The sequence below is a fragment of the Telopea speciosissima genome, chromosome 1, assembly GCF_018873765.1.
Source record: "Telopea speciosissima isolate NSW1024214 ecotype Mountain lineage chromosome 1, Tspe_v1, whole genome shotgun sequence".
Taxonomy (NCBI): Eukaryota; Viridiplantae; Streptophyta; class Magnoliopsida; order Proteales; family Proteaceae; genus Telopea; species Telopea speciosissima.
The window spans coordinates 19212418-19235507 of NC_057916.1; the positions used below are offsets into that span (position 1 = coordinate 19212418).

The following is a 23090-nucleotide window of genomic DNA, read 5'->3' on the forward strand; positions in this document are numbered from 1 at the left end:
TAGGTTTTGTTCAAGAGATCAAATGAAGCTAAATTTGGCATGGATGGTCGTTACAATGTGTGCTTCTTGAGCATTTATTTGGATGGTCAAGAAACAATTCAGGCAAACTTTAAAAAATTATTAAGGTAAAATTCAGGTTAGGCTTGTCCTTCTAATGATCTTATCCCACTAAATGTGTGACTCATGGCATGTTTTTTGACACCCGAAACCTTTATACAGGTTTGGTAACCAGTATCCTAGATTTGCTGTCATAAATAAAGTGCTACTGGAGCTTTGAGTAAATTTTTATAATTATTACTATGAGAAGTGCTTAGTTAGTTAGTTAGTTAGTTAGTTATAAAATTAAGATTTAGAAATGTCTGGTCAAACTGTAATTTATCTGCATTGGTCTTCAGGCAAGATGATCAGCTAGCAGATTCCTATCTCCACCAACATAAGAACTCCTGCAATTTTTTTGAACTCTTTAATAACAAGTACATATCAAATAACAATTACTTTCCATTCCCAATCCTCGTATGTTTCTTCACTCCTTTCCATTTTGCTTCGCATGTGTTTGAACATTCTCTACTTCTGAGTCTAGTTTAGATTTGTTTTCCTCTTGGAAACCAAAGAACAACACACCATCTAGATGCTCCAGATGAAATGAAGCTAACGTCAGGCATTAGTGTAGCAGAAACATCATTGTCAAAATCACAAACATCTATTTAGGTCCAGCAGCCACAGCTTATCAGGTTCAGGATTATGGGTTCAATGGTTTTTGATTAAATGATCAACTTGTTACGAGCTTCCCAAATAGAGTAAGCTAGATTATGACATTCAATAAGTCGAGATAGAGGACATTAGTGGCTTAATCAGAGTTAGTCTTCCTGCAAAATACAAGGAGGATGATTCCAGAAATCCAAATGGGATTAAATCCCATCAATGACATGAATGGCTCTCTATATCTTTGATCTCTTAGTCCTGTTTGTTTGATGGAAAAAAGTGGGGTGTGGATAAAATGATGGGATAATTTGAAGGATTTCCATAAAATTCTAAAAACAAAGTTGTTTGTTTACATGGGATGGTGAAGTAACCAACAACAAGCATTGAAAGCTTTGTCTACTTATGTGACTAGAGAATTATTCCACGCTACCTTGCGTCAATGTCATATCATCTTTCGTATCATTTTGTTGAAAAATTTGTGATATATATTATATTATTATTTTATTATTCTACCACATCCTTTATTTTTCTGTACTTTCTTTGTCTTGCCTTTGCTGTCCCTTGACCCAATTGCATGTGGCATACTTTTCCTATTCCACTTTTTGTGCTCACGGTCTTAAAGGCTTTGAACAATAATGTGAGATTCAAATGGTATTTTGTATGTTAACGTGGTGAGGGTACTAGTTGAATTCCATTATGACATTTGGAAGCCTTTTGATTGTCTGTAACCCATTACAACATCTATCTCTTCCATTATAAATCTGAATTATTCATTTTTATGATTTATTTTTTTCAAATCTAAACCATATCTTTCCATTAAGAGTCGGAATAATGCACCCAATTGTCTAGAGTATTGATACATATACATCGATATGCATGCCAATGCAAAAAGGGGTATTGATTGAATTAAACGTTGAAGGATTTTTTTTGGTAAAAATTAAACTCTGAAGTTTGACACAGTAATTAAAACCATGTCCTCTTTATCCACTGGTCGAAATGGACACATTATCTGTTCATATGTTAGAATACATATTTTTGTGGTGTTGGGAAAAAATAACAAACCCTTATAATAATAATAATTTATATTTTTAGTTTTAATGTTTTGATTTCTCTTAAAAAATAAAAAATAAAAACGTTTTTTTGTTTAGGGCTATCTGAACCATGAAGGCCCTTAAAAATACAAGGAAAAAACCGTGTGGACCATTTGATTGAGATTGATCACCTAATCTGATATATGACTTATCCAATGAATTTATTTGTTTAACCTGTAATGGGAATGTTAATATTAGAAAAAAATCAGCCATGTGGTGGTGGTGGTGGTAATATGGCATGTGGCTATCAAGAGTTTTGATAGTGTGGATCCACTATGGTACGCAATCTCCATACATCTCTCATGAAAATTCAACGCATAAATTATAAGAGGGGAGGGAAATGGACCAGGATCCTCTGCAGTACCGGCGGGGTGGCAGTGCACATCCAACGGCACAGCAGAGGTCAGGTGGCACACATGACACACATGGCCTCTACTGTGCCGTCGGATGTGCACTGCCGCCCCACCGGTACTATAGAGGATTTTAATACGAAAGGAAATAGGAATAATGCACTGCAATTAAGTAATCCGAATGATTTTACCAAAAAAAAAAAGAAGTAATCCGAATGGTGAACAACCGCTAGCTTGGTTGGTTGGAGGCTTGCCAATTAAAGTGCTTGCCTCTAGGAGGTCATTGGTTCAACGTTTTTTGATCACATTTGTGCCATATTAAGGTGAATCGTTATCCTCTCGTGTCCGCTGTCCGGACAGGACCGTGTTGTCCCCTCACATGGGGGTGCGAAATGACATCCTAACCCCCTGACCGAACACACTGCCCGAGCGAGGAGGGGACAGCACGGTCCTGTCCGCTGCCCGGATAGAAGAGGAAAAAAGATTTTATTAAGGCACCATTCCTCTTCCCCTTTATCTCAATTACGGCTGATTAGATGCAGTTGATTCTAGAGTTTTTTTTTTTATCACTGACTGAATCACTGAGTTTTCTGATCTAATGGCTAATTTTATGGTTTTGGTAAAACCAGATCATAGAGTTTTCAGATTTCACAGCAGATTCTAGGGTCTTTGGAGCCAATTCCAATCAGTTACAATCCGATCTAAATAATAATTGACATTGACCAATTCGACTCTTGATTCCATTTTTTAATAACCTTCATTGAGGTGTAGTTCACTTAATTTTAAAAGGATTTATTTTAAAATTTTTACTCTCTCAAGTGCAGTGCACTGCCCAGTGTACCTTTAAAGTGCATTGAACGATGCAACTCTTTTGTGCATTGATTTTTACCCTCCAAGTGCAGTGGCCACCATCCGATGCACTTTAAAGGTGCACTGTGCAGTGCACCGCACTTGGGAGGATAAAAATCCTTTATTTCATAAAGAGTTCATGGGACTTTGAAGTATTTCATCCTCCGCCGGTATGCACTGATGAGTGGTTAGTGTTTTTTTTGGGATGCAAGACCCATGGGTCATACAAGGACCCCAAGAGGTTAGATAAGAAGACCCATAAGGGGCACCAAGGGCCCATTAAGCCCACTTACTATTACACTACTAGGGGTAGAGGGTCTAACACCTGACCTCTCCCATGGCCAGCTGCCCCCACTGAGCTAGAAGCTCATCCCCACAGCCCACAGTGATGAGTGGTTAGAGGCTATAGACCCGCCCACCAACCAACCAGTTCAACAAAAAAGAATAGAATCCAAGGGTGTTTTAAGCAAATCTGAAAAAGTCACTAAAAAATTGTCTCAAAGATGCTTTTTCCTTTCATTGGATTGGGTAAACATTTTCTTTTGTGCTGTTGAGAGGCAGCAAATCTGAGCTCACTTGACTTGAGTCGTTGACATGCGGAGCAGGCCGTTGGATCCATGACATCCTACGGCTTGGAACTGAGGTCTAATGACAACCTGCCTCATGTTGATATAATGCTATCGGGACTACCGTCAACACTGAATTTCCGAGAAGATCCCGAGAACGAATGCGAGCGAACGCGAGTATTTAAGGATTCCGTAGCGGGAAATTTACTGAAAACCAAAAATGAGATCAAACATTGTTTCGGAGGTAAGCAAAGTGGGTGACTCTCCAGTCTTCCACATCTTTCTGCAAATTTTATCTCTGCATGCTTAGATCTTGAACTAATGGTTTTCATGATTGTTCTGGTTTCATTTCTAATTAGCAAAGCGGATAACTCTCCAGTCTTCCACATACTTCTGCTAATTTTGTCTCTGTATGCTTAGATCTACATCCAATGGTTTTCTCGATTGGTCTGCTTACTGGTCTGGTTTCATTTATTGTCAAATTTTCTCACATTCTTCATCCTCGTGTTTCTAACTATCTGATGCGAGAAAACCCTACTTTATCTTTGTTGGAGAACGGTTGACAGCCTTTTGCTTTCTCCACTACACTTTATTTCATTTTGCATTTAGGATATGAAATGTAACTCTTTGAGCTCTGGGAGACCCAAAAAATGTATCTGGTTCTATATTTGTTGATGAATATTAGTCTTAGAGAGCCTTAGTTGCTGGTTATAGTCGGGATTGGATTAAAATTGTAGGAAGGTGATTAAACTCCGTGTTTGAAGCTTTAACATTTATGCTTGATTCGATTGAAATTTATTCGGTTCCATACACTATTAGTTTCATGTTGGGAGAAAACAATGAAGTTCTTCTGACTGAACGAATGGTCCCCAATGTTTCATTTAGAAAAAAAAAAGGTCCTGAAATGTTTGTTATGAAGGAATTACTGATGATGTTGGAAAATATATTAAAATTTTATTTCCACACTGTATTTTTTTCTTATCACGCTTGCTTGTATTTATGGTTTACAGGCAGGATTGCCTACTAGGGTGAGCCAGTGGTGGGAGGGAATTCCATTCCTAACTTCTGCTGTGGTGATTGTCTGTGGGATTATTTACTTGGTCTGCCTTTTGGTTGGATATGACTCCTTCATCGAGATATGCTTCTTGCCCTCTGCAGTGGTTTCTCAGTTCCAAGGTACATTCTAGTTTCAAACATTCGGTTTTCACCTATCAATCAGTAAATATTAAACAAAGTTGTGCATTGCTGCAGGCCTGTCATATTTGATTTAAGAAGTCCCTGTAGATTTATTTATTTATTTGTCTTCCTTAAATTTATATTAGAATAAGTTAGTCAGTTGAAGTGACAAAAAAAAAAATGTTGGTGACAAAATCAAGTTATCGTATTCATATAAAGAACCAGTAACAAATATATTGGTTATTTAAATACCTTCTAGAAATTGAATTTGGAACTTGGAAGTATTGTATATAAGAATGAAGTAGATAAAATATTGTAAGAAAAAGAATGAATTGAAAACCTTAGACTTAGGCCCCATAAAGAAAAAGAGGGGGAAAAAAACTCATGGAAAAATATATGAAAAATGTTGAGGAAACGACTACAACAACAAACTCTGCCTTATCCCAACTTAATGGGGTCGGCTACATGGATCCAATCGAACAAAGTAGGTAAAAACTGCGAAGTGAGAGAGAAGAATGAGAAAATGATATGAGAAGTGAAAAAAGAAAAATGAGAAATGATAGGAAAATACAAGAAAAGTGAAAGAGGAAAGAGGCACAGCCCAGCAAGTCAGGAGAATCTCAACTAAATAGGGTCTGCTACATGAATCCTTGCCTTCCAATAGGCTCTATCCAAGGTCATACACGGCACGAGACCTAGACTATGCATGTCCTTTCTCACAACTTCTCCTATGGTCATTTTAGGCCCGCCCCTCGCTCTTTTAGCTCTATCAATCGGAATCATATCACTCCTCCTTACTGGGGCGTCCCTAGGCCTTCGATGAACAAGTCCAAACAACCTCAGACAACTCTCATGGAGCTTGTCATTGATCGGAGCAACTCCAAAGTCATCTCTGATACGATCATTCCTTACTTTATCCATCCTTGTTTTTCCACACATCCATCTTAACATCCTCATATCTGCCACACAAAGCTTATCAATATGACACTTCTTAATTGCCCAACATTCTGCCCCATACATCATAGCCGGGCAAACAACAGTCCTATAGAACTTTCCTTTAAGCTTTAAAGGAATACGTCGATCACATAGCACTCCGGATGCACCTCTCCACTTCAACCATCCCACTTTGATTCTCTGTGAGACATCATCTTCTATGTCACCTTCCTTATTTATGATTGACCCCAAATATCTAAAATAGTCACTTTGTGGTATCTCTCTTTCCTCAATTCGTACCATGTCAGTATCTATCATAGTGTGACTAAAATTTCACATCAACTACTACTAGTACAATATTAGAAAAGAAAGAGAAGGGAGAAGAGAAGACGAGAAAAGAAGAAGCAACTAATGCAAATTATAAAGAACTATGCTAGAATGAAATTAATTCAGAAAAAGTTGTTACCTTCTTTCTACAGAAAAAACTCAGACTAGAGTATTGAGTTGCGGTCCTCTCCTTAACGTAGTTTAGTGACAGCAGGACAGAGAAACTGAGGTCTGAACCTCTTCTTCAATGCTTCAAAGATGGCTTGGAGGATTGAAATGATCATATCCCTAGTAATATCTAGGTTCTAGGGCCCTCTAAGAACCCTAGACAGATCAGAAACGAATTTAGAAAGACATCAGTTCCCTCTTCAACCCTAGGGCTGAGATTTGTTTAGAAAATTTATGTAAATCTAGTCTGAGCTAGGTACTTTTTTTTTTTTTTGGAAATTTTTTAGCCGGTCTAGGTTCATTGTAGGCCTTACAAGAGATCGAATCAATTAAAGGAGCTCAAAAAATCCAAAATGAAAAATCCTGGTTCTAAAAGGAGTCCCAGATTGTGAAAAGCTGTTGAAAAAACTCAAAAATCCTGTTGCATCTCTGTATCTTCACGACAGACCTGAGCAGCCAATCTTTTGTTACTTATCAGGAGTGCAGGACAGGAATACTATTCATGTGAGCTAGAAATTTCTGATATTTCCTATTACAGCCTTGTTGTTTGGCACCTTTGTGGTAGGTTTGCCTGTAAATTTGTTGGTCCTTATTGAAATCAGAAGAATTTCTTTGACTGGATATTTAATTCAAAGACATCCCTACTGAGTATTGACATAATCAGACATCTAAAAAGTAATTAACCACAAAATTAGAGAAAAAAAGAAAAGGTAGTGTTTGACAGAGGAGTTAAGCTTGATTTGTATACCGTTTGAAACAAAACGTAGGCAAATTAATACTCATTTGGAAGATCTAGAGATCTTCTTTCAATTTAACTTGTTATGTATAAAAATGAATCTTATGAAAAAAGCTATGCCCGTAAGTGCCAAAGAGTCATGCTGAGAAATATGGAAATTTTGGCCAAAAATGGATATTTTGCAAGAATATGTAGTTTAAGGATCCATTATTTGATATTTTGCAGATAGTGGCTAGATTCTCTGTAAATTGGTACACTTGGACCTCTATAAAACCTCAATACTCTATATCTATTATCCATTTCATTCCTTAAGGTATCTTGGTCTAGGATTTAAGTATCGGTATCGGGTATTGTATCGGAGGGGTGATTTTAAGAGATGTATAATCGTATTGGAGAGACACAAGATACACTACATATACACATGGCAATGGTCAAGAAATGCATAGATGTGCTCATATAAAATAGAGTTTTGAAGCATAAGACACCTTATTATGCAAAATGTAAATATATAGCAGCTTAAGTTAAAAAAAAAAAAGATCTGCAATTTTACAACTTTTTCTTCCAAATCTGTTTCAATCTGTAATTTGAGCACTGTAAGTGCCCAAAACTTGTTGAAATGGTGAAGGTTAGGGTCATTTTGTATGTTACATGATTTCCTCCAACTCATATTGAAGAGCAAAACAAGTTACCAAGGCCTTCGGTTGCTTGTATCTTACTCACAGATTCTGTTTTGCAGATTTATAGTCGGTGTATCAAGTTAATCTTACCCATATCGGTCCAAACTTTTTTTTGAAAAATAAGTATCGTATCGGTACAATTTTTTTTTGACCCTCCTCAGACCCTGCAGTGGCGGGAGCCTCGTGCGCTGAGTACACCCTTTTTATTGGTACCCACTGACACCAGTACGTACTGGCCGATACAATATGATACCTACTGATACTTAAAACTCTGATCTTGGTCATCACTTGAAAATTGGGGAGGTTATTACTTACTTACCCCAGAAATATTGCTTAATTGTGTCTCCTGGTCTTATGTCTAAAAACATGAAACAACACTTCTGCATGATTCATCTATTAGCAAATAGTCGACTAGAAAATGGTTAATTCACTAATTCACTGCCTAGTATACATGACCGACTTTCCTTGATGCTGTCAGTAAGGTCTTAGACAGTTGAGTTGATTGACTAGTCATTGTCAATACAAAACTTTAAGTGCTTTAGTTGAAAAAACTTGCTTGGAATAACAGTAATTGTACCTTGTTTTGACAAATAATTATTTTCATTGTGACCCTGAAACCCTTCCAAAATGCTCCACCACATTTATCTCGTCAGACTAATTGTAGTAAATGTTCTGACTATCTGTACATTCAATTCAGAATTCAGACTGATGCCTCCAAGATTAAATAAATTAGAAGCATCTGTCACTGAATTTTCTGTTTACTCATGTTAGGTACCTCGATCATTCTGAGACTCGGAAGACGTGTCAAATTTCACATGCTAGTCTATTCTCACTTCTCAGTTATTAGATATCTATGTTCTTCATGCTGTAGGCCTGTAACATTATTCTTCTGTGGAAAAAATGCTTTGTATATCCTGATTTATGTTACGAAAAGTTTGTATAATCAGCTATCTGTATCTTCTTGTAACTGCTGTAAGTCTCCCATTAAGTGAATTCTGTGTAGTTGGACGTGTACTTCTAATTTTAATATGTTGTAAAATTTTGCTCATACGGTCTGTTGCTAGTCCTATATTTGTAACTCGCACTGTCTGTCTGATCCTTCTCATTTGTAATCTTACTTTCTTTTTGTTTCTTGCAGTTTACAGGATTTACACATCTGTTCTTTTTCATGGTTCACTGCTGCATGTTCTGTTTAATATGATGGCTTTGGTACCTTTGGGTTCTGAGTTGGAAAGGATAATGGGATCTGTCCGCCTATTATATGTGATGATTTTATTGGCTACAAGCAATGCGCTATTTCATCTTCTTATTGCTCTATTGGTGGCTCATAATCCTTTTCATCCTTATCCATCCCTCATGAATGAGTGTGCGATAGGATTTTCCGGAATCTTATTTTCCATGATTGTTATAGAGACAACTTTGAGTGGAGTTCAATCTAGAAGGTTGGTGCCATCAAGTGTTAAGCATTGAAGTGAAAACAATTTCATGTTACATGAGTGATACTGCCATTCTCATGGGCCATATTGAATTAAATTTCCAAGGATTTTATGTCTTTGAAGGAAATGATCATGCACAGTTGCACACAAACAGCTTTGTTTGATTTTGAGAAGGACCATCTCAAAACTTAGTGCATACCATCATCCAAAGCAGTACAATGATTCATTTATTTCACATGGTGTTGACCTCTTCTAATGAAATGTATCCTCTTTCTTGCAGTGTGTTTGGGCTATTTAATGTTCCTGCGAAATGGTAAATGCATTAGTATGCTCAGTGACGTTCATGATTTTCCTTTATTTTTTATTTTTTTATCTCACTACTGTGATTGCTTCCAGATGCTGTATTTTGACTTTAAAGGTTTGTTTTCAGGTATGCATGGATCTTATTGGTTGTTTTCCAGCTTCTCATGACGAACGTCTCATTACTGGGGCACTTATGTGGAATCTTGTCTGGATTTGCATGTCTGTTCATCCACTTTCTTTCATGCTTACTCATCGTCTATTTGAACTGTTTGTTTTTCTACTGTGACTTTATATTGGTAATAACTTAGTAACTCACATGAAATACTTACTGGGCAGTATCTTCATGTTTTCAGATACATATGGATTGTTCAACTACTTGTTACCTGGGCCATCCTTCTATTCTGCCATCGAGAGCTCGTCATGGCTTGTAAGTTCTCCCGGTAGATTAGCTTGTCTCAGAAAGTGCACATTTCTGCATTATTATCTATGATTTACATGATGTATTTTGTGCAGTGTTATTTGGATAGCATCCTGCTCCATCTGACCTCTCTGCTGTGCACACTAGCCAATCCATGGAGGCTTTCTGGCCGGTTGACATAATTATGTTTGCTTTAGTTTGGTTTGTGTCATTGTATGGGTGGAAGTATCATAATCAATTAGTGAAAGCTCATAACGTTTGATGATTGCTAACCAAATATGTTCTGATCATGTTGGAGATTTCTTGGGTCCCTTGTTTTGTGAGCTACATGTAGAGCACAGGTGGGTCTAGACGCAGGTCTTGCACATCAAGACTTTACTCCGTTGCATTGCTTGGTGAGCTTACTCAATATTGGAATGAGAATGAGTCCGCTGATTTATGGAAAAAATCATGGTTCTAAATTTCAGTCAAGTTTCGACTAAGATATGTCAGTTTTACAAGAAACCAAGATGAAACCTTAATGAAGTTCTGGCCCAAACAAAATTGCAAAGTGATGACTGAAAACATTACGGACTGAATGGGAGAGGTGCCTTCTCCAGTTCTCCCCCCAGGGTCCCCCCTCCCCCTCCCCAGGGTTCTTTCACCTGGTCTTCCCTGTTTGATCATTGTAGCTCTCCCTTGGGGGAGGGGCTACGCCTTCACTTCATTCCCCCTGTCACCATTGGCACTTCTAAGGTTGGTAGTTATAAAGCTAGCCTCCTTGCCAATGAAATTAGGAAATGGAAAAATTGTCTTGTTGGACATTTCTTGGGTAGTCACCCTCCCTTCCCTATTGTCAAATCTTCTCTTGCAAAGCAATGGAAGTTGCAAGGTAGAGTAGATTCATACCTCTTGGACAACGAGTTTTTCATCTTCAAATGTTCAATCGTTGGAGACCAACGCCGTGTGCTTGAAGGTGGCCCTTGGAATGTTGGCCGAAAGTCGATTTTACTTCGGCAATGGAACCGCTATCTGCAACTCAACCACCTAGATTTGAGCTCTATCCCCCCTGGGTCTCTCTTCCAGGCTTGCCGCTGCATTTCTGGTGTGAGGATGGGTTAAGTTTGGTTGGCTCTGTCCTTGGGACGCCTCTTGACTTTGATGGAAAGACGAAGACTCAAGATAGACTGGCCTTCGCAAGAATATGCGTGGAAGTCTCTACCGATGCTACCTTGCCATCCTCCATCCTATTTGTTGACGATGAAGGCTACTCCTTCAAGCAATTGATATGTTTCGACTGGCTTCCCCCACATTGTATTGCTTGCAAAGTATTCGGCCATTCAACTGGAAAATGTGTGAGTAACTCAAGGATTGCCCCTGGCTTCTCCCAGCCCCTGGACTCTGACTTTCGTCACCCGCCTCTCTCCTTAGCTCCTGAAAATCACCTTCTTCATCGTCCTTCTCTTTCTTCTGTTTGCCCCGATTCTACTGGTATTCCAAAATTTGGAGGCCAGTCTCCAATCTCCTTTCTCTACCCCCCTCCCCCCCAATCGCTTCTTCCTCTTCTACTATCCCTTCCCCTTCTTGTGGTCGCCGCCGCAGTCGGTTGCGTAAGACACACCGCCATCGCGCCTCGGCTTCTTTCTCTCCCTGTGGTCATGTTACTGCTTCTCCCATCCCCCTGTTGGTCCAACGCCCCTTCGTGGCCATTGGTCCTATGACCTCCAATCGCAACCAATTTCGTACCTTGGGTTCTGTAGCTGACATTTCCGACCCTATTGTGCCTGTCATCTTTCCCTCCTACGCATTCCATAAGCTTTCCTCCATCGATCCTAACGCCTCCTTCCTTCTCGTCTTGTCGCTTCATGCTTTTGGCACTCCTTGTGCTTCTCCCAAAGAGTCGCATCTTCCTGCAGTTGAGCCCCCTCTCCCCTGCCACTCTTCTGCGCCACTGATGGCTCTTCATGCTTCCCCTGCTGTCGAAGGGTCTCCATCTCTTTCCCTCAAAAGGCCAGTTACCTCTTCTTTATCTCCCCTGGACACTATCGTTGTTGGCTTCTCGATTGAGGAGGCTAACCCCTCTTCAATCTCTCGATCCTCTCTCCCTCTCCTTTTGCCCCTTCCTAACGCAAACCCTGGCGTGGATCCCACTTTCACCTTATTTCCTTCTTCGCCTCTCCCCCGTACAACTCCTGATCCTGATGGCCTTAATGGCCAGCCACTTTGCTACGCCCATAAATCTCTTCTGACCCTTTAATTCTGGCCCGTCCGTCTTTGGCCCCTTTATCTTCCCATGGGTTGACTCCCACTGTGCCCCATCTCTCTCCCTTTGACCCTACTCATCCTTGTAATGTTCCTTGTCCCCCTCGTCCCCCTCTTCGTGTTTACCGCCGGCACGACACAAGCTCCCCTCCCTATTCCAAGAAACTGCCTTACCGAGACTATGGCTTGCCTTGTATTGAGAAGATTTTGCCTCTTAGTAGGGATATTAGAGATCACGTCTTATGTCGTGGCATTTCGGATCTCACTGTTGGGTAGTGTGCTTCGTTGTTTTTGGTTTTTGTTTCCTTCTTGTCGTCGGGTTCTTAGTCCTTCTTGTGGGCTGTGGTAGGTTGGGTATCCCCTTTCCTTTTTTGTAGGCCCTCGCCTTTTCCTTTGTTTTGGCAGGGCCTTTCCCTTATGCAATGTTGAAATCCTGAGATAGGATAGGTGAGAGGTTTGGGGTGAGATGCCCATTCCATTCCCCCATCCCCTTCCATCGGTTCTTGAATCCAAACCCTAGTTTTGTTCAAATCAATCTCAGAGTGCTACAAGCTGCTGGGATATCTTTCAATTGATTGTCACATTGATTTCTTGAAGATTACTACATCAATATCATTGCTGCCAGGGTACATCTCCATCAACCGAATCAGCAGGAGCAATCCAAACATTGATATAGGAGAATCTAGGGTTCTCTCAAAACCCTAATTGCTGCTCAATCTCCGTTCTCTTGTTCTGATCGGTTTCTTTTATTGGGGAGTTCAACTTAATTTTTCAAGAGATTATTCAACTTCAATTGCAGCTTCAACAGGTCACTGATTTGAAGGTACCTATGATTTATTTCTCTTGTTCACTTGTGGTTACCAATTTGAGATCTCATCATTCTCTTCCAATTAATTTGAGATCCCATTTGTGGGTTCTGTGCTCCTTCGGATGCGGGTTTCTCTGCCTTGTGGGCGGGATCCAAGAGCTTTCGGGGTCTCTTGGCGACGGGGGTTTAGGATCATGCTATATTTTGTGATGGAGTTGCCTCCTAGGAGTTGGGCCTAGGACCCAGTGGGTGTAGCCCTGTTCAGGGTAAGTGGAAAGGGCTACATGATTCCATGTGGTCTGGTCAGAGAGTCTGGGTAAATGGTCAGGTTACGAGAATGAGAAGGTGTTAGTACCCCACCTTGCCCGATTGAACCGGTCTTTCTACTAGATGCTCGATTTCGAAATTCTCCCTTAATAATATGTCCTATACTAACATGCAAGACTAGTTTATGATGCGTCAAACATAAAAAAGGAAAAGCAAATATGTTATTTTTATGAGTGAAAAACTACTATGTACATTGAACGAAATACTTTAACGGTCTACATTATGCCAAAAATGGAGAGAAAAGTAAAAATGTATACTTGCACGCAAAACCGACGAAATAAAGAAAATATGGGAAATATAAGATTTGAGATGTCTCCTAGCTCTGGTGGAGAAGGATGATCAACTTGCCTTTCTCTTGTTGGGCAGAGTAACGGCTGTAAAGGGACTTTTGTTACTAGGACTTTAGGTAGAGTAACAACGTCGCGGGTGAGCTTGAGAGACTATTGCTCAATCTGCGGATATAACAATGGCGTCGTGTGGAAATAGGGGGATTCTATGGGAAAGGAAATGGGTATAAAAGAGTGGAAGTGGGGTAAAAGGCTGGTTTGGGTGCCTCAGGTTATGGACAGAGTATTGGGAGCTCAGGTTTCTAGGCGGGAGTTGGGGAGAACTTTGAAATGGGCTCAAAGGGACTCTCGAGCACTTAAACGAAGGAAAATCATCACAAGGGCATAGTTCCCAAGATGGAGAGGGGTCTTCTTTCAAATGAGGGGGGGGTCCTCTATGTATAGGGGGTCATGGCATTCTGCGGCGCCACGAACGCCAATATTGATTATCTTCTTGCCGCGGAAGATAATCATAGTTTGGCATTTGCGGCGCCATGGAGATCAGAACTGATCTCTGCATGGGCAGTCTCCTGGGTAGGGTATTTTTGGGATTTTTTTGATTTTTTTTTTAAGGTTCTTGGAGGTCCTTCAATAAGAGAGGCGCTGACATTCATCCGTGTCCAATTATCGTCATTGCTAGGAGGGGTGACAAAAGTCAGCATCTACACCATTGTTCCTGGTATTATTGGACTGATCTTTTGGTGGGAAATGTTCTTCATTTTAGATAATGAAACCATTCCATTACTACTAACCCAAAGAAATACGACCTCTCTGAGATATACGGTTCATGCCTCTTTCTCCAAAGATTCTGGAGGTTTTCTATTTGATCCTGCCTAGGAGTAGACCTATTCTGGTTCTAGTCTTACATTAACCACCTATATAAATTCACTTATCCCCATCGAAACTTGACGAAATTTGGGAGTTTTTACCTGAACCTGATTGAACCACCTTATTTACTTTAGATATTATTCATAAATAAGCAAATACCCACCCATTTGAATCCAATTTTTAGAAAATCAAATTCCAAAAGAATAAAAAGTCAACCCCCCCAGTTTAAGGACAAAAACTGGATTTTCGACCGTAGGTTAAATTTTCAACTTTCTAATGTTGGTTTTTTTCTCAAATCTAAAAATTCCGGAAATCTTATTATGGTCAAACATGACTAAAAACCAAAAGAGTGGCAAAATTATCTTATGGTAAAACATGACTAAAAACCACAAGTACCATTTTGAGTGTTCTGACTAATGCATGGATTGGGTTCAAAATGTAAAAAATAGGGAGCACAACAAAAATCAGGGGAAAAACAACTTCTGGGCCTTCAAAACCAAGGTTTTGAGTTGGCCTGGTGAAAGTACCAGGTTTCGATTGAGATATCATAGAAATCTTGGCATATCTTGGTTTTGGGGCTGGCCGAAACCGGCCTCAAAATCGAGATTTAGAACCTTGGAAGTAATTATAGATGATTTATTCTGGGTCTTCATTGTTGCAGAGTTTGGGGTTAACAAGCATGCCACGGTCAAGTAATAAGAAATAATAGATGAAGAATCTGTAAAGATGTTTTGGATTGTACTTATGAAAACATCGTCTAGATGTCTCTATCTTTGACTTGGACTTAAATGTATCATGCAGCACTACTCCGGTGATGCATGTCATAGAGGATTGGCATTTTTTTATATGATGACAAGATTTAGCTTTCAAAATATCGTTATGTACTTAGTACTTACGTAGGTCACTCAATTACTTAGAGGAGTTGACTTTGTTGTTTCAACCTTGGTGACAACATCTAGAAACATTAGCATGCAGAAGGCTTCTATCCAAGGTGGCTTTCTTACTTCACAACCCGCCTCCTACTTCACTCAGTCCCACTCTTTTTGTGAACCGTCTTCCTGGCAATTAGTTTGTTATCAGATTTTGATCAGGCAAACAAGATTCTATGCACTGAAGCTAGAGGTCTGGTGTCCTGTCCATTTGTGGGGTTCTATGCCATCTGGAGGGCAATCTGGGAAATCCAGAGTTCCAGTCCTTCCGTCTAATCGGAAATCCTCGGTGTAGACCTTGCAATGGTTATATATGCCCTATACCCAACTGTGTTGGACTTTTCAGCTGTAAAAGGATAAGGACTCTTTTTCTGCATGTGGGGGATCTTGGGAGAAAACTTGCATGTTAAGAGAACGAGTGTATTCTCTTGCTTGCAATTTAGGTTTCTTCATATTAAGACATATGTCTAAGATGGAAAGTGTCCTATTCTTTCTTATTCTGAGTTCAAGAAAGTATGTTTCTTTTGTTTTTTAAAATTTTTGGACGAACTATCTAGGTTTATATAAAGTTTTGAGTATAAGAGCTAAATTTTAAGCTTGTATTAAAATAACGGTTGCATTATTATTTTTTACAGTATTGTACTGCAGTTCTTGACTTCTTGTTAGTCTTATTTTATTGACTGCTTCTCCAATTGGACACCTGAATATGTGCCCATTTCTTTTGCATTCCATTGATGCTTTCATATTAAATACATTTTTGTGAGATATCTGACATGAATAAATTTTTTGAACTGTGCTTGGAAAATGTGATGGGGATTTTTCTTTTTGATCATTCTGAGGTAATTTTACTAAAGGCCCACTTTTCTTTATGAAGCCTCAAAAGGCCATGTGAAAAGAAGATTGCGTAGTAAGTCCATATACATTGGGCTCCATTGGCATGGGCATAATCAGCTACGAGCGCTGCTTTGTTGTTTTGGAACTTTAGGTAAACCAGCTCCTGTTTGTTTTGAGCATGTATGCTGGGGAATATATTTTTAAGGAGAAAATACACCAAACTTCATTCCAAAAGGAGTTAGACCTCCCTCTCGTACTTGAATCCTTATATGATGCTTGAAGGGCTCATTAGAGGATATAATACTCTTGCATAAACTGTATCTGTAAGTACTGCTAACCGTATGGGTCTCCCCTTCATTAGCCATTCCATATTAGTAGTTAACTAGTTATTAGATTTCTCCATAGGCTGTTAGGTTCATTGCTAATCCTTCCTCTTTTTTTGTTGGTTAGGTAGATTTCTTTCCTGTCAAATTGGTGCAGTTTATGATTTCCTTTCCAATGAAAGTTAAATAGGAGTCGTTCTATGCCACCAAAACTGGAACCTTTAGGGAGTGAAAAAGATGGAAATACTTGCTTGATGTGCTTTAATCAATGTGATCTCACCTCCTTTCGATAACTAGAGCCCTTCCAAGCTGCCAAATTCTCCTTCATTGTTTTAATTGCTGGATCCCGCCCTAAAATCATTCCCTGGTAACGGCAGGGAGAATGCTGAGGCTGCATTGCAAACTAGTTGCTTAGTCTGCTGGATTCTGAGATTGCAATTTGAAATTCTTGCTTGTATATCTGCATTTTCCAATTTGCTGTCCTTGAATCAATGTCAAATCTTCATGACTTTATCATTCTTGCAGTCATCTTGTGTGAGGCGACCTAAATTTATTTTGTGCACTGGAGGGAATCCATCTGGTTACATCCCTACACATTCAAGTCCAAATACAACTTCAAGGTAACTATCTGATTTTTTGAAGTCATTATATTGTAAGAGAAAGGGATAAATTGCCATCATCGTATCCTGCAACAGTCTGCTTTCTGGAAGTATGTGGAGAAACCTTTCTTCGTGGATACCGCAAAGGCAAACATCTACTCAGGTAATGAGTTGATCACCACTGCAGTTTTTTTTTTGGCAATTTTAAGTTTGAGAAGCTTGTAATCATTTATTCCTAGTGTGTTCATGATTCTATGGATATTGGCAGTGACACAAGAAGGATACATTCTTGTGGTATCCTAAAGTCCTGTACATGGATGGGAGGATCCCATTTAATTTGTTGACATCATGATTTATACATAGTCTTAAATCTGAATTTTAGTTATAGCTAATTATATTGGTTTGATAAATCTTATTTCTTACCATATTTAATGAAATGTCATATATCTTAGTTCTTGTTGCAGAGTTGCAGTCATAACCCTGTCGAGACTGAAATATTTTAGATTTCGGCTGCATGTTTCATTTGTGGTCGGTGGTCAAATGGCCATTTTTTGGCCTGAAACTTCAGGGAAACCCTAATTAAGCATCTCTAAATATATCGGAACCTTAAGATTGTACAAAAACACACCCAAAATGGTAGTTTGGCTTTGGACCCTAGGGTGCTAGTGTATGTATCACCCAAATTGGTAGTTTGGGGAAATAGGGTTTACCTCCAACTTGGAATCTTGCACAAATCTTGCTCAAATCCGGCAAACCTCAGTATTTTTTGTCAAATCACTCCCATATCTTTGTGGAACAAGGTGTTGGGCAGTACTAGAATGCATCTACCACTTTGATATGTTGGGTATATGGTGGCTATGGGCAGTATAGCTCTTCTTTGTCATTACTCTCCGAGTTTGAGTGTCAGTCACACGGTGGGTCGTCATTTGTGGACGTCATCTTCTCATACTCGGCCCCCCAACCATCCCATGTCGATGTCGGCTCCACATCCACCATCCAGTTACAGTATCTCTTGATCGAGTTCTTCAGGGTTCGGAGATCTATACAGGTTTTGATACCTCTAGTTTGTTGATGCCATTTATCGGGATGTTGTGGAGGGCTATGAGCATTTCTTTCGGCATACTATGACATCACCAGTATGTAATGCGGTCGGATGATAACTTGCTTTAGCAACAACAACAATTTGCTAGTGGGTGCCTGGAACTCGATGTAGTACTCGGAATCTAGGATGGGCTGAGGGATCTAATGTAACTGTCACCACAATAACAACAACTCCTCAGCCTTATCCCCAACTAAATGGGGTTGGCTACATGGATCATTGCAAAGACAAAATAACAAAAATAATAGTAAACAAAAGAGCACAACATCATCGACAAAACTTAACAATATCCCACCTAAATGGGGTCAGCTTCTTGGATCCTTGCCCTTCACTCAGCCTCTATTCGGGGCCATACTTGAGACAAGGCCTAAACTTTGCATATCTTTCCTCATTACTTCTCTTAGGGTCGTTTTAGGCCTGCTCCTAGCTCTTTTAGATCCTTTAATTTGAATCAAATCACTCCTCCATGTTGGTGCATCCTATGGCCTCCGTTGAACATGGTCATGCCCCCTTAAACGATTTTCACGTAGCTTATCCTGTATCGGAAAACTCCCATATCAGCTCTAATATGGTCATTTCTTATTTTATCCTTCCTAGTTTTGCTGCACATCCATCTCAACATCTTCATCTTTGCTACACTTGGTTTATCTATATGATGCTTTTTAACTACCCAACATTCTGCCCCATACATCATAGCCGAACATACGACTGTCCTATACTATTTTCCTTTAAGCTTTAAAGGAATACATCGATCACACAACACTCCGGACGCACCTCTGCACTTCATCCATCCCACTTTAATTCTCTGTGAAAATCACTTTGCGGTATTTCTCTCTCCTCAATTTTCACCATTTGTTATCTGTCTTAGTGTAATTAATGTTACACACCAAATACTCCGTCTTCGTTCTACATATCTTAAAACCTCTTGATTCCAAGGTTGATCTCCATAACTCCAACTTAGCGTTAATCCCTGCTTTTGTCTCATATACCAAAACAATTTCTTCGGTAAAAAGCGTATACCAAGGAACCTCATCTTGAATGTTCCTGGTTAAATAATTCATGGTAAAAGCAAACAAATAAGGGCTTAAAGCTGATCCTTGATGTAACCCAATTGTAATTGGGAATTCACTATCTTGACCTCCAACGGTTCTTTCACTATTCACCATGCCATCATACATATCTCTAATTATATCCACATACTTACTCGACACCCTTATCTTGTCTAAAACATGCCAAATTACCTCCCTAGGGACTCTGTCATTGGCTTTTTCTAGGTCAATGAAAACCATATGGAGATCCTTCTTGTAAACTCTAAATCTTTCCATGAGCCTCATAAGTAAGTAGCTTCTGTTGTTGATCTACGTGGCATAAAACCAAATTGAATCTCTGAGATAGTAGTTTCTCTACTCAGGTGGGCTTCAAAAACCCTCTCCCATAATTTCATAATATGACTCATTAGTTTTATTCTTCTATAGTTATTGCAACTCTTAATATCACCTTATTTTTGTAGATTGGGACCACAATACTTCTCCTCTGTTCATCTGGCATTTTCCTTGTGCTCATAATCTTGTTAAACAGGTTGGTTAACTGAGATAAACCACATAATCCTAAGCTCTTCCACACTTCTATTGGGTCCCCATCTGGGCATGGTGCGTAATGTAGGAGGGGTTCAACTAAGAACCACTCTATAGTAGGATTGATAATAGTTGCAGCAGATCATCAATAATAGAAGCAAATCAGAAATAGAAGGTAAACACCAAAATTGAAGTTAAGGAATACTAGGTAATCCAGCCAGCAGTTTGGTGTCAAACTTGGATTGAGTGGAGCAGGTGATGGAGAGAATCTCTGCTTCAAATCCGAGCTGATTCTGGTGGATGATGACCGAGTTATGACTTATGAAGGGGATTCCAAAATAGATGGTTTAGTGAGACCTTGCAAACCAGTGAGAATTAGAACCTCAAACCGGGGATCGAGTGTAGCCCTTTGTTGTGGGATTCAACCCTCCAAATCTCAACATTCCAGTGGATGGTTGTGGAGATATTCAAGCCTGAAATCTGCAGCAAAATCTGGGCAGAACTGGAATCGCAGGAGTGATTATGGCTTCCTTGTGTTGAAACAACAGCAGCAGCTCTTTATCTCAATTGATGGTTCGAACCAGGCCTTCAAGGGGATCTCCAGCACTTGTAGCAGTCACAGGCAGCAGCAGAACAAAGGGGAGATCGAGTGGGATAGGAGAAGAAGATAGGAAAGGGGATAAAGAAGTTCGGCTCTCTCAGCCTTAGGGTTTCGGCTCTCTTAGCCCTTCATCCTCACAGTAGGATAATAACATTGCACAAAAGCAAGCTTCATTCATTCTTCATAAAATCGTGGGGTGCCTGATGTAGCCTAGGTGAAATAAATCTCACTTAGGACCAGGTTCTGTTTTAGGGTTGGCCGAATGGGCAGTTTAGGGTAACTAGGGCAAAATTAGGGTTAGGAATGGGAGATTGAGTTAGGGTTTTATTGGGTAATGGTCTGCAGAATTTTAGGAGTCTATTAGAATAGGTTTTAATGAGGTTTGAATAAGAAATAGAAATTCAGAAATATTAGGGTTAGGGTTTTGGGTTTTCAGATTTAGGATCTAAGCTGAAACTAGGGTTTAGGAGCAGATTTAGGGGCTGGGCTTTAGGTCGAGTTTTCCTAGCAGGGAGGGGGTGGTTCGGCTGGACTTTGGTGGGGTTTTGATGGCTGGTTAGGTCTAGGCAGATCTTAGGGTTTCTGGGTTTTTTATGTTGAGGGAGGGATTTAGGGTTTGTAGTGGATAGGTGAGGCTGCAACTGAGATCGAGTGGGAGGGTTACTGTGATGGACCTGTGGTTAGGTTTTGAGTGTAATCTGATGAGGGAATAGGGCTGTGATGAATGTAGATGAAGCTAGGGTTTGGGGAAGTCGATTAGGTTAGATGGAAATAAGAAGAAGAGATGATAAAGTTGCAGGAAATTGTAACTCTTACTGGAATTGCAGAATTTCAGCAGCAGCAACCTTGAAGAACTTGAAGGAAGAAGAAGACGAACCTCCCGATCTGCAAGATGCAAGGAGTCGCCGGATTACTCCAGCCCTAGCCCTTGATATTACTCACAAGGGGTCTTGATATGACACACAAGACAGAGAAGCAAGCAGCGATCATGGCGGCAGCAAGAAGAAACAAAATTTCAAACATAATAGGTGGGGAGCCTCCCACGAAATATCTATTTATAATAAAAGGGGGGGCCTAAAGGCCTTACAAATAATCAATCTAAAGCAATCCTAATCAGATTAGGAGTTGGGATTCCTAATCTGAATCCTAATTATAAAACATAGAATAGACTTATACTCTAAATAGGAGTATAAGTGTAAACAACTAAAACAAATAAAATAAAATACTAATCCCTCTAAAATCGTGGAGGGGAACTAAGAAGATAAACCATGAAAAAGACGGTTTTAACCCTAGGCTAAAAAGAACAAACAAATAAAAAGGCTCCAACGAAAAATCAAAGAACGCCAAATTAATCATGGTTTCAAGCCGCATCAACTCTCCCCGACTTAGAAACATTCATCTCCGATGAATGGGTGAAATCCATGCAACGCTCCGCAACTTGGGGCTGAGCTTGTTGACTTCCTGAATGGGAGTACACGTACCATGCTTGTGTGAAGAAACTCGTCCACGAACCTTGTGATGAGGAGGAGGAAGTAACATGTGGGCAGCAGCTTCAACACTTCCCTCGCAGAATTCTGTTGAAGTTATAACAGTGGGAATATGGTCTTCAAGTCGTGGGGCCTTCTCTTCGAAGAACCAAGGGGGCATCACAAAATCAATGTGTTCAACCTCCAAAGGGTCTTCAATATTTATAACCTTCTCATTCAGCCCCACCTCTTCAAGAACAGCAACTTGCTTGATCTGTCTCCCGTGAAATGTTCCCAATTACCTTGTCACAATCAACCACATCATCCATGAGAATTGGAGCAATTGTATGGACACCTTGAGCACCACCATCTAGATCTTCAAGGTGACGGTCTAAGTCTTCATCACTATCAGGGGGTAGTGCATATATGCCATGCTCATCGTGCTCTTCAGAGGTTTCCTCTGCCTTGGCAGCCACATTAACAGGTCTATGCTTTTGTGGGCAATCTTTGGCATAGTGCCCAAGTTCATTGCAATGGAAACACTTGTGGGGTTCATTGCTGTCCATGGGAGCTTTACCTTTATAATCAGCACGTGGAGGACGGGAAGAACTACCAGTGAGTAGCCTGATCGAGTAGGACCAGCAGAGAATTTCGGTTCGATTGTGACTAGTGGTAGTAGACTTGAATGCTGAAAAAGTTTTGACAGTACCCTCGTGGAAGAATCAAATCCTCTATTCCCAACCAATAATTCTTGACCTTCAATGCCTTCTCAAAACAATCCTTGACGCCCGAACATCCACAACGCCAATAGCCCCGAGGATGTCAGATCTCAATCCCAACCGGAATCGGGACAACATCTGAGTAGCACTTTCTATTGTGTCAGTGCGAGATGAGAGAGAGTCAAACTTTTGCATGTACTCGGATACAGTCATGTTCCCTTGACGAAGGGAGTTGAATTGATCTTGCATCTGAGCGGTGTAGTGTCTTGGTAAGTACTTCTCTTTCAAATCATACTTCATATCCTCCCAATTGGTAGGTGCTTTACCTTCACGTTCTATGTCCCGCTCTGCCTTGCGCCACCGTTCTCGAGCAGAACCAATTAGTTTAGTGCGTGCCAGTCTCATCTTTCGGTCTTCAGGCAAATCATACCAGTCAAAGTAGTCATCTAGGGCAGCAAGCCAGTCATAGAATTTTTGTGGATCACCATGCCCATCATACTCTTTCAATTCTAGCTTGACCTTCTGTGTATCGAACCGCCGGTTAGTAGCTTCATCTCCAGTGAAGTAGGACCTCAAATATTCCTCAAAGTTAGGTCTTCGAGGTGCTTCAGTAGTTCTGTCCCTGTCTTCTCTGTAGTCATCTTTGTCATACCTACGTCGATCCCTGTAGTCTTGGTCATGTCT

General features: G+C 40.1%; 1 protein-coding gene across 3 annotated transcripts in view; it reads left to right on the forward strand.

The window, feature by feature from the left end:
* The first annotated feature begins 3663 nt into the window (after positions 1-3663).
* Positions 3664-23090, forward strand: part of LOC122647829 (rhomboid-like protein 15) — a 43300-nt gene continuing 23873 nt past the window's right edge. For 2 of the 3 annotated variants that reach the window (XM_043841134.1, XM_043841143.1), the window contains exons 1-8: positions 3664-3802; positions 4569-4734; positions 8714-9017; positions 9292-9324; positions 9442-9533; positions 9668-9741; positions 16874-16968; positions 17041-17110. In XM_043841134.1, coding sequence (XP_043697069.1) covers positions 3779-3802; positions 4569-4734; positions 8714-9017; positions 9292-9324; positions 9442-9533; positions 9668-9741; positions 16874-16968; positions 17041-17110 — 858 coding nt within the window. In that variant the 5' untranslated portion in view covers positions 3664-3778. The remainder of the gene's footprint in view (positions 3803-4568; positions 4735-8713; positions 9018-9291; positions 9325-9441; positions 9534-9667; positions 9742-16873; positions 16969-17040; positions 17111-23090) is intronic. The other variant, XM_043841138.1, reaches the window with a different exon arrangement.